Source organism: Macaca thibetana, chromosome 4 (assembly GCF_024542745.1).
Source record: "Macaca thibetana thibetana isolate TM-01 chromosome 4, ASM2454274v1, whole genome shotgun sequence".
Lineage (NCBI taxonomy): Eukaryota > Metazoa > Chordata > Mammalia > Primates > Cercopithecidae > Macaca > Macaca thibetana.
In genome coordinates, this window is record NC_065581.1 from 87,053,625 (window position 1) to 87,068,140 (window position 14,516).

General features: G+C 39.1%; 1 protein-coding gene across 9 annotated transcripts in view; it reads right to left on the reverse strand.

Moving 5' to 3' along the window:
• The window catches only part of BACH2 (BTB domain and CNC homolog 2), a 643,272-nt gene that overhangs the window by 120,879 nt on the left and 507,877 nt on the right, over window positions 1-14,516 (reverse strand). For 7 of the 9 annotated variants that reach the window (XM_050788079.1, XM_050788075.1, XM_050788076.1 and 4 more), the window contains one exon: window positions 9,746-9,825. The exons of the other annotated variants lie outside the window; for them this stretch is intronic. In XM_050788079.1, the coding sequence (XP_050644036.1) occupies window positions 9,746-9,769 (24 nt within the window). In that variant the 5' untranslated portion in view covers window positions 9,770-9,825. The remainder of the gene's footprint in view (window positions 1-9,745; window positions 9,826-14,516) is intronic. 9 annotated transcript variants of the gene reach the window in all.

Sequence of the window (14,516 nt, forward strand, 5' to 3'; positions counted from 1 at the left end):
TGATCTCGGCTCACTGCAACCTCTGCCTCCGGTTTCAAGTGATTCTCCTGCCTCAGCCTCCCGAGTAGCTGGGATTACAGGCATTTGCCATCACGCCTGGCTAATTTTTGTATTTTTAGGGGTTTCACCATGTTGGCCAGGCTGGTCTTGAACTCCTGACTTCAGGTGATTCGCCCGCCTTGGCCTCCCAAAGTATTGGGATTACAGGCGTGAGCCACTGTGCCCGGCCTGCCCATGTGACTTCTACAAACCTTTATCCTCTTGGTGCTTTGAGGAAGTTATCAGGGATAGGGGGGCAGAGGTGGGAGGGGCCTATAATGTAACTGTTCTGTGCCATACAGTCAGGTTCCTTTCTGGTTACTGGTGAGAAACCAATGTCAGCCAGAGTTATACTGGCACATCCATGATCCTGGAAAGGCCTTGGAAAGGCTGAGACAGGCAAATGCTTCTCCACAGATGCCCTACCCACCTCATTCATTCTCTTGGATGTCAGTGCTCTTCTGTTGACAGAACCTACACTTCATGCCCCGTTTCCCCGAATCACTTCTTTCCTCTACTCATACAGTATCCTTGATGAAGCTAAGCACCTTCGAGCGTTCAGAGTTTTTGAAAGCTGTGACTGTCTTACAATCACCCATCCTGATGTTCCTAGGAGTATTTATATTCTGAGGGTGAGTTAAGTTAGTGGATAATTGTGGAAAAGAAAGGCCTTGTCAGTGCCTCCTGTAGAGTCACACCATCAATCCCTGAGGTAAGCAGGGCCTGAGTTCTCTCCAGCATACCCCCAAACCAGAACTTGGGTTGGCACTTCACTTTATTTTCTGAAGTTATGGATCTTAGGGCTGGCAAACACAATCCCAGACAATTGATTCTCATAGGTCTCAAAAATCATCTGGTGTCTAAAGGGCTCAGCTAGGGGCTCCCCTGAAAGTCTCTTGGTAAATCTCTCCTTAGTGTTAAAGATTTCAAATAAAACCTGAAGCAAACAAAGCACCTGTCTAGACGGTAAGAGGCCTGACTCATATTCCATTCTATTACTGACTTGTGATGACTGGAAATTCAGTCATAGCTTACCTGTGGCATATTCCATGAAGTGGATATAATAACTGAGATTAGTTCCAGATTTAGGTCTTTCTATTTGTATTTTATTTATTTATTTAGAGACAGGGTCTCACTCTGTTGCACAGACTGGTGTGCAGTGGTATGATCATAGTTCACTGCAGCCTTGAATTCCTGGGCTCAAGGAATCCTCTTGCCTTGGCCGCCTGAGTAGCTAGAACTACAGGTGTGCGTAACCATGTGCAGCTAATTTTTGTGTTTTTCGTAGAGACAGGGTCTCACTATATTGCCCAGGCTAGTCTTGAACTCTTGGCCTCAAGCAATCCTCCTGCCTCAGTCTCCCTTGGGCCTAAGCCTTCATGCTGCCATGGCATGTCATCACATGGTATTTCATGCTTGTTCCAACCAGGAACCAGGGCAAAAGAAAGGTCTTTGGTGTCAATGTAATACGAAACTTTGTGCTCATTTGCCATTGTGGCAGTTCCTAGGAAAGATCCTAAGAACTTCTGGGCAAAAGGCTGAAGACATATAATGGTTTCTTGGGAATTGAGGGTTGAGGTAAACATTTCTAAAATGTACAAAAAAGTTAATTTTGAAAATCTGCTGCTCATTTGTTATAACTTCAGAGTTTCAATTTTAATTATTTTAAAAATTCCCTCTAACAAGCACACTTTCTGAATGACTACTGCCTCATCATTTGGCAGTCAACTCTTGAAACCTTGGCACTCTGAGCAATAATTAGGAGTATGTCTTAATGTGCATCCATTGAGTTAGTTTGCCTGGGAAGAAGCTGAAGGATGTAAGTTACATTTTTGGCTCTAACACTCACTAGCTCTTTAGATTTGTAACAGCTCTTGCTTACCTTCAGATGCTTTTTCTGTAAAGAGGGGTAAGCAGAACTCAACTTGTAGGGTTCTAGTGAGGACTGTGTTAATGTAAGTAAAATGGGGAACTCAAAAGTTCCTTTTGTTGTTATACAGAGGATCCAGAGTAAGCAAAAAATAGTTAGTTGCAGCTATGAGGCCATCTGATGAGAAATGATGAAAAATCAACTCTATATGCACCACCTCAATCTGATCCAATCATTCCATAAACATTTATTGAGTGCTTAGATGCCAAGTTATTATTTTAAGTTTTGTAGACACAGTTACTGTATTTAACAGGACAGATAAGGTCCCTACATTCTCAGGTCTTATATTCTAGCTGGGAAAAACAGACAATAAATGTGTGTAAGTAAACAATAAACTATCAAGTAGCGATAAGTGTTATAAAAACAAAATAGGGTGCTATGATAGGAAGTCACTGGGTGACTACGGATGACAGACCTCTCTGAGGTCATGACATTTAAACTGAGATCTCAATGACGTGAAGGAGAGAGCCACAGGAGGGCCTCTGGCAATGAATCTCTGTGTGGTCCGTGGAACCCCTGGGAATCCCGAGACCCTTTCAGAAAGCCAATGAAGTCAATTCTGTTTTCATGGTTATACTAAGATGCTATATGTCTTTTTCATAGTGTTGACATGAGCACTGCTGGTGCAAACGTAATGGTGGGTAAAAATGCTGGCATCTCAGTATGAAACAAAGCAGTAGCACCAAACTATCAGTTCTTCACTACCATATACTCACCATAAAACAGGGTGCCAGTTTCACTTATAAAGGAACTTGATCAAGCAGTAAAAATTATTATTTGTACTAAATCTCAACATATAACATTAACATTATCAAATCTCAACATATAACATTAACATATAACATTATCTCAACATATAACATTAACACTCTGTGTGACAAAATAAGATGTGCACATAAAGTACTTTTGCTGCATACCAAAGTATGATTGTCATCTCAAGGAAAAGCATTTGTGGCATTAAGTGGCAAGCTGCACAAATCACTCTTTTCAGAGAACACCATTTTTACTTGAAAGAATGACTGACAAACGAAGGTTACTCAGACTTGGGTATTTGGGAGATATTTTCTTGAAATTGAACAAGGTGAATGAGCTGTCACTTCAAGGAAAACAACTGACAGTATTTGTTGCCAATGATAAAATCTAAGCTTTCAAATAAAAATCAGATTTTTGGAAAATGTGTATTTCCTACTGTGAGCTTGGCAGCTTCCCCAAATTTGAAAGGCTTTTCTGATAAGACTGATGGTAACATTAATAGGTGACTTTTTTTGAACATTAAGATAGTGTCATCATTTTGAAGATCTGTGTAAGTTGATAAAGCAACATGTTCCAATCACACAAAATCATACTCGGTAAAAGATGTGATGTGCAAGGTAGAGTAATGAATTTTAATATAATGGAGTTTGAAAAGTTCATTGATCTGGCTTTAGATTCCATATTGCAACTAACTTTTAAGAAGTTACCACTTGTCGAATTTTAATGTAATATCAAAGAAGAACATCCACAATACTTGAAAAACCTATTAAAATAACTCTATCCTTGTCCAAATACGCACGTGTGTGAGGTTGAATTTTTTCATATAATGAAACCAAAATGACATATCACAAGATTGAACACTAAAAGAGATATTAGAATTTAAATGTCTTCTAGTATGCTGGACATTAAAGGAATTGGGGAAAATACAAAACAATGCCATTCTTTTCACTGTTGTTTTATCTTGAAAAATATACTTTTTCATAAAGATATGTTATTCATGTTAACATGTAGTGGGCTTATTATTGTGATTTAAAAATTAATAGATACTTTAAATGTTCGGTTTTAATTTCTCATAAGGTAAATATATATAGATAAAACCCAAATAAACGAAAGCTCTTTGGGATTCTTGGTAATTTTTTTTTTTTTTTTTTGGAGACAGAGTCTTGCTCTGTCACCCAGCCTTGAGTGCAATGGCACGATCTTGGTTCACTGCAACCTCCATCTCCTGGGTTCAGGCAATTCTCTCCTGCCTCAGCCTCCCAAGTAGCTGGGATTACAGGTGCCTACTACCATGCCCAGCTAATTTTTGTAGTTTTAGTAGAAATGGGGTTTCACCATATTGACCAGGCTGGTCTTGAACTCCTGACCTCAGGTGATCTGCCCACTTCGGCCTCCCAAAGTGCTGGGATTATAGGCATGAGCCACCATGCCCAGTGGTAATGTTTAAGAGTATAAAGGGGTTCTATAACCAGATTAAACAATACAATTTTAGTTTATTTAGGTCTTGCATAAGTTCTGTTAGATTTGTTCTGAGGTACTTAAATTTTTGTTGTTATTATCAATAACTTTTTAAAAATTTCTATTACTGGTGTATAAGGCAATTAATTTTTATTGATATATATTGTATATTGATCTTATATCCAGCCACTTTGCTAAACTTTCTCACTGGACTTATTCTTTTACATCAGTCTTACTATTAATACAGGGTTGGCAAATTATGATCTGTAGACTAGATACAGTCTACCATGTTTTTAAAACAATATTTTATAGGAACAGAGCTATATCCACCCATTTACGTATTATCTATAGCTGCTTTTGCACTATACTGGCAGAGTTGGGTAGTAGTGAGAGAGACTATATGGCCCACAAAGCCAAAAATATTTACTATATGCCTTTTTACAAAAAAAGGTTACCAAACCCTGTATTATGAACTCCACTCATAGAACTAACTTTTGGCTCTGTTGATACCCTATATAGTATTTAAAATTTCAATTTAATTAATTCTGTTCTCATCTTTATTCATTCTTTCTTTGTCGTTCATCTTTTTTTTAACCTTCTCAAAGTTAGCTTCTTAATTTTCACTTTTTCCTTTTCCAGTAACAAACCTGCATGTTTAGCACATGTATCCCAGAACTTAAAAGTAAAATAAAAAATAAAAATAAAAAAACATATGAGACTATAAATTTTCCTCCAAGTACAACTTTTACTGTATCCCACAAGTTTTGATACATCATATTTTCATTATCATTCAATTCTAAGTATTTTAAATTTTCCATTATTACATCTTTGATCAAAGAATTATTTTAAAATGTTAAAAAATTTCCACATATAAGGGGAATTTTGGGAGGTTTATGTTTTAGCTACTGAATTCTAATTTAATTGTATTATGATCAGATAATGTGGTCATTATATTGATTCTTGGAAATCTGTTGAGACTTGTTTTGGGGGCGTAGTATAAGGGCAAGTTTTGTAATTCTTCCTTGTGAAGAACACATATATTATAATTGTTTGATGCAAGATTCTATGAATCAAACTATTTAGTTGTACTGTTTCAATTTTATATACCTTTACTAATTATTTGTTATGTGCTTGACCAAGCAATAACTTGGAGAAATGTGAAATTTCTCTATAGTTTTATTAATTTTTGTTTTATGTTTTGATGCTATATAGAAATGTTATACCTTTCCAATGAATTAAAACCTTATCAATATGTAGTGCTCTCTCTACCTTGATTAATGTTTTATGTCTTAAAGTCTTCTATCTATCTATCTATCTATCTATCTATCTATCTATCTATCATCTATTTATTTATTTATTTTTGAGAGACAGGGTCTTTCTCTGTCACCTAGGCTGGAGTTCAGTGGCATGATCTTGGCTCACTGCAACCTCCGCCTCCTGGGTTCAAGCGATTCTCATGCCTCAGCCTCCTGAGTTGGGATTACAGGTGCAGGCCAGCATGCCTAGCTAATTTTTTGCATTTTTAGTAGAGACAGGGTTCCGCCATGTTGGCCAGGCTGGTCTCGAACTCCTGGCCTCAAATGATCTGCCTGCCTCGGTCTCCCAAAGTGCTGGGGTTACAGGCATGAGCCACCATACCGAGCCCTTAAAGTCTATTTTGACTGATATCAACAAAACTAGTTTAGCTGCCTTTTGATTGGTATTTGCTTGAATATGTTTTCCATCCCTTTACTTCTGATCTTTCTTTGTCTTTCTGTGTTAAAGGTATATTTTTCTAAACACTGTATAGCTGAATTGGTATTACATTTTTAAAAAAAAATCTTAATTTTTACTCTATTTTTTAGCCAGAAAGTTTAGGCCATTTACATATATTGTGACTGCTGATATATTTGTATTTGTTTTTACAATATTATTTTCTATTTGTCCTACTTTCCTATGCTTTATGCATTTTTTCTTTTTTCTTTATTGAACATCAGGCTTAGAAGTTATATACTAGTTCTTTTCTTTTAGCAGTTACCCTTGAAATCCAAAATTAGTACTTTAACCCCTTCAGAAAAAAAGGACCTTATAATGCAAACTCTGATTATCTCCTTCCTCATATATAGGAAGTTTTACACAGTATTTTAAACCAGCAATATTTGTTTAGATTTGCCTACATGTTTACCGATTTCTTTGCTTACCATTTCTATTTTTCAGACCTTTTGCTCTTTTCTTCTTTCTGAAGTATATGCTTTTTTTTTTTTCTTTTAAACAGACAGGGTTGTGCTTTGTCATCCAAGTTGGAGTACAGTGGTGTGATCAGGGCTCACTGCAGTCTTCCACTCCTGTGCTCTAGTGATTCTCCCACCTCAGCCTCTTGAGTAGCTAGGACTACAGGTATACACCACCCATTTGGCTATTTATTTATTCTTGTAGAACCAGGGTCTCACTGTGTTGTGCGGACTGGTCTTAAACTGGCCTCAAGCAATCTTCCTGGCTTGACCTCCCAAAATGCTGGGATTACAAGTATGTGTCACCATACCCAGCCTGAAGTATATTCTTTGAAGTTCCTTCCGTGTAAGTCTGCTGGTGGTAAACTCCCTTAGGTTTTGTATGTCTGAAGAAAATATTTCACTCTCATTTTGAAGGTTATTTTTGCTGAAAACACAATTTAAGTTGAAAATTATTTTCTCTCAGAACTTTGAAAATATTTTACTGTCTCCTGGATTTAGTCATTGCTGTTGAGAAGTCTGCTGTCAGTCTAAGTATTGTGCCTTTGTGGATGTGGCCTGTTTTCCCTATGGCTTCTTTTAGGAGAGCTGTCTTCAGTGATTTACAGCATAAAAAGTTGTGAATGCTTATTTGTCTTTTTAGATACACTGCTTCCTGTATCTCTGGATCAGTATTTCTCATCTTATTGAAAAATTCTGAGCCACAATCTCTTTAAATATTGTCTCATCTCCATTCTGCATATTTTCGTTCCCTTTGACCCTCTAAATAGGCTTATGTTAGGCTTGCTTATTCTGCCCTCCAAACTTATTAACCTCTCTTCCTTACAGTTCCATCTCTTTGTCTGTTTGTGCTCCATTGCATGAAACTATTTGTTTTATTTTCCAGTTCATTAATTAATCCATTACAAAAAAGGTTATCCACTAAATTTTTTGATAATTACTTTTTTATTACTGAAAGTTTTCTTTAGCTCTTTTTCAAAAGTGCCTGGTGATTGTGATAGACCACTGTTGTTCACCATTTTTGTATTCTATATTTAAGTTAATTTTTCTTTATATAAGGTAGTCTAGTTTCTTCTTAGCTGATAATTCAAACATCTAAAGTCCTTGGTGAGGAAGGAGTAATCAATACATTAATGCTACTTTTGCTGACTTTCACTCATGGTGGTTTGTTTCCTTGTTTGATAATCTTTTTTGAAAGCTCAAGATCCTAATCTGTGAAAAAAACTAGAAGCCTAAATTACATTTGCTTTTTCTGGAATTTAGTGGTACTACCAACCTGGGCTATTTTATCTCCCTTCTAGAATCCCAGGCTTAAACTGGGGGAGTTGCAGTACAGTCCCCATTTGCACCCCCACATGACCATCACACACAAACACAAGTGATGGGTAAGTCTGCCTTTTCTGGCTTGATTACTGTTGACATATATGCACTTAGCTACTTGTATTTTTTTATTAGATATTTTCATTACTTCCTAGGAGTTCTAAAATGCAACAGAGATACCCCTTGGAGTACAAAGTCTGTTATACTGGCAGAAGAGGAGGTCCTCTTTAAAAGTTTTTAGAAAGTAGGACAGTCACATCTGATTGTAGATTTTGAAGAGCTTTTTCTGGATTCTCTGTAGGAATGAACTGCAGGGAGGCAGGAATGAAAGCAGAGCCAGGTAGGAGGCTAATGTAGTAGTTTAGGTGAGAAACTGAAGCAACATGTCTGAGAGAGGTAGCAGAGGAGATAGAAAGAGGTGAAATGACTTGATATCTGATTGGGCATAAAACAGTAGGAGTTTTTGATAGTTTGGACGTGGAAGGTGAGGTACAGGACCCCTGGCTGATGGCTGATGGTGTCATTTACTGAGATAAGAATAATTGGGAGATGGACAGTTTCCAGTGTCTGTGTAGGTTAGGGCCTGGGTAGAAGTTAAGAGTTCTGTTTTGGATATGTTAAGCTTGAAATGATTATCAAACATCCAAGTGGACATGTCAAGTACCCTGTTGCATATATAAGTCTGATATTTAGGGAAGAGAGCTGCGCTGAAGATATAAATTGGGGAGGTGTTGCCATAAAGGTTTGGAAGGAGAGGAGATAACAAGTGAGAGGGCAGAGAGAAAACACAGGGACAGCCTGAGCCCCAGGGCACATCAATTCAGAAACTAACAGAGGAGGAGACAGCAGCAGTGATTGAGAAGGAAAAAAAAATCCAAGAGAGGAGCTGTCATGGAGGCTCAGAGAAAAGTGGGTTCCAGGAAGAAGGGAGTGATTGACTGTGCTGGAAGCTATTGAGAAGCTGAGGAAGATGAGGCGACAAGGTGGTAACTGGTAGCTTTGATCTGAACAGTTCTGGTGAAGCAGTGGTGTCAGAGACTTTAATGGAGTGTGTCAAGGATAATAGGAGATGAGTCTAGATAATACCTATAGACAAGAAGTTCGAAGTGTTTTGTGTGAAAGGGAGCAGTAAAGTGCAGTAGAAGCTAAAGGAGAATGTGACATAAGGAAGTTTTGTTCTGGGGAAATATTAAAGGTTTTTTATGCCAATGGGAAAAATTTAGTGCAAAGGGAGAAACTGATCATGCAGGAAAGAAAGGGAATATTTTCAGGGAAAATATTCTTCAAAAGATTAAGCACCTGTAAGTCTTTAAGAGGTGATGTGAAACATGTGCGTGGCGTGAGTCATCCATATGACCTACAAGACAGAAGGGCTAGGACACCTATATTACATAAGGACTTGGGGGCTGAGTAATCTTTATTCACCAAGTTCTCATGAAGTCTACTCCACCCTACCTTCAAATTTACCCATTTCACAGCAGCTAGAGGTAGAAACTATAGAACATATCTGATAATTATGATCCAAAAGTGTTTGGGTAGTTATAAAAGTAGGTGATTAACTCAATATACAGCTAAAGGGGTCTTACAAAATTTCCTAGTTTGGTCTCTATCCACTTTAGGCAACTGAATCCTAAAGGTCTTAGAATGGACACCTCACTATCCCTTGGGAATTACTTCTAGGATGCTATCACCATGCAATGTGTCTAGCACAAATAGCAATTTCCTCTTGTTTTGTGATTAATGGTCATAGGATACAGCTGAACTGTAATTTTCTTCACCCAAAGACCTTTATGTACTAGAAATTTACTTTTTCTTCTCTAAGCCAAACAACCTCTTTCTCTTGATTTTCCTTTACAGATCTTATTTTGTATCATTTGGCTAGTCTTCTTGACTCTTTCCCTTCTCTCCAACTGTTTTTTTTTCCCCCTAAAGTGTAGTGACCAGCAATTAAGAAACTACTCAAATAAAGTCTGAATAATCCTGAGAGCAGTGTGGGTATTTCAACATGTCTCCCTTAGACAGATGAAAGGCTGACCTGGCTCTGCCAAGACTTGAACATATTCCAGTTCCTGCTGATCTGGGAAGTCTCTTCCACTTGCGTTTTTCTTCTTTTACCTGGCAATTTGAATAAAATGAAAATACAACCAGATGTATATGGAAAAGAGTTTTCAGTGTACCTGTTCTTTAAAACAAGCTTGAGCTTTATGTAAAAGTCAAAATGTGCACATACCAATTCCTTCTAAAATGTAACAAATATCTAAATATACCAATAAAATGTTTTGTCTCTCAACTGCATATTCCACAAAGTATTTCTTAAAATCCAAAAGCAAGTATTCAGATGAGGTAATTAATTAAGTGAAGTGTTGGGTTTGGAAAGCCTTCTACTATTTTGAGGTTAATGATGGTTGAGAAACTCCTATGGGGGTGTGTGTGTGACAGAGATTCTGCCTGCTAATTACTTCCCAAGAAAAATCTAAGCATCCAACAATCATTCTAATTTTTCCTAAGCAGCATGAAATATCACATCACATTACATTATGTTATGCCAAGTAACAGGATGTTCTTGGGGTAACATGACAAAACAATGCAGCTGGGAAAAACAAATTGAAAGGCCAAGTGATGTGCATATAGTTTTGGGTAGGTAGTGCTATAAAAAGAAAGAAAAAGGTGCACACTGATAATAAGAGGTGACTTACAGATTTTGATACCCACAGGTGATTTTAGGAAGGCAGCTTTGTTTTCACCGTAAGATTTATGCTCTAAGCTTTGGCTCTTTTACTTACATTTGTTTCACTCTGCAAAAGCACTGGAGCCCTTTTGAACTTCAATTTTTTCCTCTGTAAAATGGGAATACTACTACCCACCCTACCTCCTTCATATGGCTGTTGTGAGATTCTAATGCCTGGTATATTTAGGTGTTTTATAAATGTCTAATTGGATACCGATAGATATCTGAACTGGATTTAATATTCTGTATGTCACAGATTCCAGTCTGTACATTTTTCACTTAATGATATTTCAGAAGGAAGGATATATCTTACTGCTGGTGGCTTATATTTTAATCAATTTTTTTTCTTTCTTGGTGGTACATAATATATTTAAACGAATGGCCTCTTAGAAATATACCTAATGTAAATGATGAGTTAATGCGTGCAGCACACCAACATGGCACATGTATACATATGTAACAAACCTGCACGTTGTGCACATGTACCCTAGAACTTAAAGTATAATAATTTAAAAAAAAAGAAATATGGCAAATAAAAGAGTTGGGAAATGGCAAAAGCACTATGCAAATATCAGTTATTTATTCAGAAAACGAGATTTTACCAAAAGTATCCTTTATGCAAGGCATTCAGAAGGAAATGAAAATGAATAAGACTGGGTCCTTAATCTCAAGAAGAGTGCAATGCATGAAATGCATGACTCAGGATAACTCAAATGCCAAACAGAATGTGATATGTGCCATTTGAGCAGCATTCCCAACTTGGTACCCTGTGAATGCAGAAGAGGAAATAACTTTTAGTAGGGTCAACCAGGGAAGCAGCATGGAGGAGGTGGCATCTGGCCCGGCCTTGACAGATGCATAGTATCGTAACAGGCACATATGGGAAGGGGAGATACCCTACGCAGAGAGGACAAGTGAGGCATGGACACAGGATGCACAGTGAATATTCTGAGGAATATGGTCCAGACAAGAAGCAGTCCAGACAAGAAGGAGCGTGGGGACTGTGATGGGTTGCTGGCTCTAGGATATTAGAGGTCTGGGCTTAATTTGGTGAATGCGTTAGGCTCCTGAGCAAGGAGCAGCCTGATAAAAGTGGGGCATTAGGAGCATGTGCAGGGGCACTGGTTAAGAAGAGGCTGGAAGCAGGGGCATCCTAAAGCAGGCCTTGTGCAGGCTTGAAAAGTCCAGCTAATGAGTGGGTAGTGGGGGTAGAAAGGAAATGACAAATGGATAGTAGAGCCATAGTTAAATGCTAAAGATCCTTAACGAGAATCCTAGAGAGAAAGCCCATTTCACAACTGGACAGAAAGGATGCACTGAATTGATGTTTGACTGTGTGCTCCTTGAGGATGAGAACTGCATGCTTTGTACATTGTTGTATCCCAGCACCTGGTACATGGTACTTATACAATAACTATTTAATATACTCCCTTCCTCCAAAAATTCTATTTATATTTTTAATTCAATTCAGCAAGCACGTACCTATCACGTGCTCGATGCCAGACACTGGGGTTGGGAAGAATGGGCTGATGTGGTGGACTGTTTTTCAAATGGCTACAATAATTTCTTCTTTACAGAGTCTTGGGCAGCCCCTCCAAAACTGACTCGGGTAGCCATAGGACTTGCTTTTATCAAAGGCATAACAGAAAATATGAGGTAAGCAGAAACTTTAAAAAAATAAAAAAGTCTGCACATTGATAAAGTAATGCGTTCCAGTCCAGACAGGTTTAATATGAAATCCTTGAGGCATGTCCAGCAGGCAGTTTGGTATAAAGCAGTAGGTCCTGCTGCCTTTTTTTTTTTTTTTGACTCCTGAGGCCACCATATAAAGAATTCCAGGCTAGCCTGCTGGAGGATGAGAGAGCATGTGGAACAGAGATGAGTCATCTCAGGTGAGGCCTCCCCAGACCAACCATCCTAGAATGGGGGGTGGGGGGGTAACAACCTTTTTCTTAAAGGACCAGCAGTAAATACTGTAGGCTTGTGGGCCATATGATCATACCCATTCCAACTACTCAGCTCTGCTGTTGTAGTGCGGAAGCAGCCATAGATGATATGGGAGTGGCTGTATTCCAATAAAACCCTATTTACAAAAACAGGTGGCAGGCCTGTGGGCTATGGTTTGCCTACCTCTATCCCAGATTATTCAGCCCCAGTCTGAGCCAGTCCAAACCAGAACTGCCCAGCCAATCCACAGAATCGTGAGAAATAATAAATGTTTGTGGTTTTAAGCCACTAAATTTGGAAGTGTTGTTACACAGCTAATGCTAACTGATGAAGCTGGTATAAAACACATAAAGCATACACCTTGTTTGAAGGCACTTAAAATCCACTTGTGGAAGCAGGACATGTGTGGGAAACGTTTAAATAACCATAGAAGGCAATGTGACTAAATGTCAAAATGAATGTTGCAGGAGAATTAGAATTATAAGGATTTATAAAAGGGAAAAATTAGTTTGGACACACAAAAAACTTGGGCAGCATATCATGAAGAATGGGTAGAATATGACAGTTCCCTACACATTCCTGTTTCTTTTTCACTACTTTTCTTTATGCTGCCTACTTTTATGTCTACGTACCGCAGTAAACTGGACGCCTTCTGAGGGCAGGTCTTATTTTCTATTTTCTAGGTTCCCAGAGTTCAGTGCAGTGCTTGGTTCACAGCCAGGCTCAATATATACTTACTAAAGAAACCAATAAGCCCACAGCTGGAGAGGAGAAAGAGCATGTATGTGGAAAAATCAAACCTAATGATCAAAGAACACTGCACAGGAATTCGTGTGGTGCATTCGAGAGAGGCGACCAGTGGCTCAGGGAGAGGAATGAGATTGGGGTAAGTAGAAGCTATAGCTGGCCAAGTGACTCTGGGTCATGGGTTGGGGGTGATGAGGCAAAGTGAAGGACCCTGACTTTCAGGGAGTTAAAGCCATATGTTACTGGAATATGTGACCTAGTTGACATTTATGAAGATGAGTTTGGTGGCAGAGGGTAGGGTGGATTCCAGGCAAGGAGAATAGTTAGGACAATTTAGTAATCCAGGAACGAGAGAGCAGACTAGCCTAGGAGATGGTGGGAGTACCAAGGTGTCAGGTCCTGATAAACACCAAATAGAGCTGAGCATGTGCTTCAGCATAAACGACAGAAGAAAAGAGAGACATCTCAGGCATTCCTTCATGCCACATTTACTGGGTACAAGGTATTATTAAGTCATGTGTTCTCAGCCCATGAGGACACTCAATAGAACCATGTTACATTTGGAACCAAGATACATAAGGTCAAGGACCCCACTTTACTCATGGAGAAACACAAGACAACCAGGAACTGTGAGTGAGGCAGCTGCTAGAGCGGGCAGGGCACAAGCTTTGCAGTGACATACACAGCCTTACAGCCTGGCTCCATTCTTATTAGCTGTGTGATGTTGGACAGACCACGAACACCACTGAGAATGGTATTCACCTTGCAGGCTGGTTGAGAATTATAGAAAGGGTGGGTGGTGTACATAGCAGTCCCTGAATAGAGCAGGCACTCGTATGATTCACAATTACAATAAAAGCAACATGTAATAGGGAACACATGAATGGTATAATTTGAGTGTTGTAATAGGGCAGAGAAAGAAAATTAACTTTTGGCTGGGACAGTCACTTTGGATTTGAGAGTGAGAATAGCATGTGGTCTGGTGGCAAAAAATGAGGACGATTTTGACAAGTAGGGGAAAGGGGAAGGTCGTTCCAGGAAAAGAAAACGTTCTGTGGAAGGGAACAGAGATGAAAGACGGAGCCGTTCTTGTGGAGTGTGGTGGAATTTAGGTTGGCTGTTGCAAGGTGGAAGGTGAGGCTGGGAAGCAGGTTAGGGTCAGAGCGCAGAGTGGCTTGAATGCCAGGGAGAGGAGCTGGGATGTTACGCAGTAAGTAGTGAGGTGCTGCTGAAGGATCCTGAGTGGGCCAGTGACGCGATCAAACCCCAGGTGGCACTGCGAGTGTTGTGGAGGCAGGAGACACTCATGCAAGGAGGGCACGAACAAGGTCAGGCATGCCCCTTCCAGTGGCCAGAGCCATGGCAGGAGAGGGCATGTGAGAGA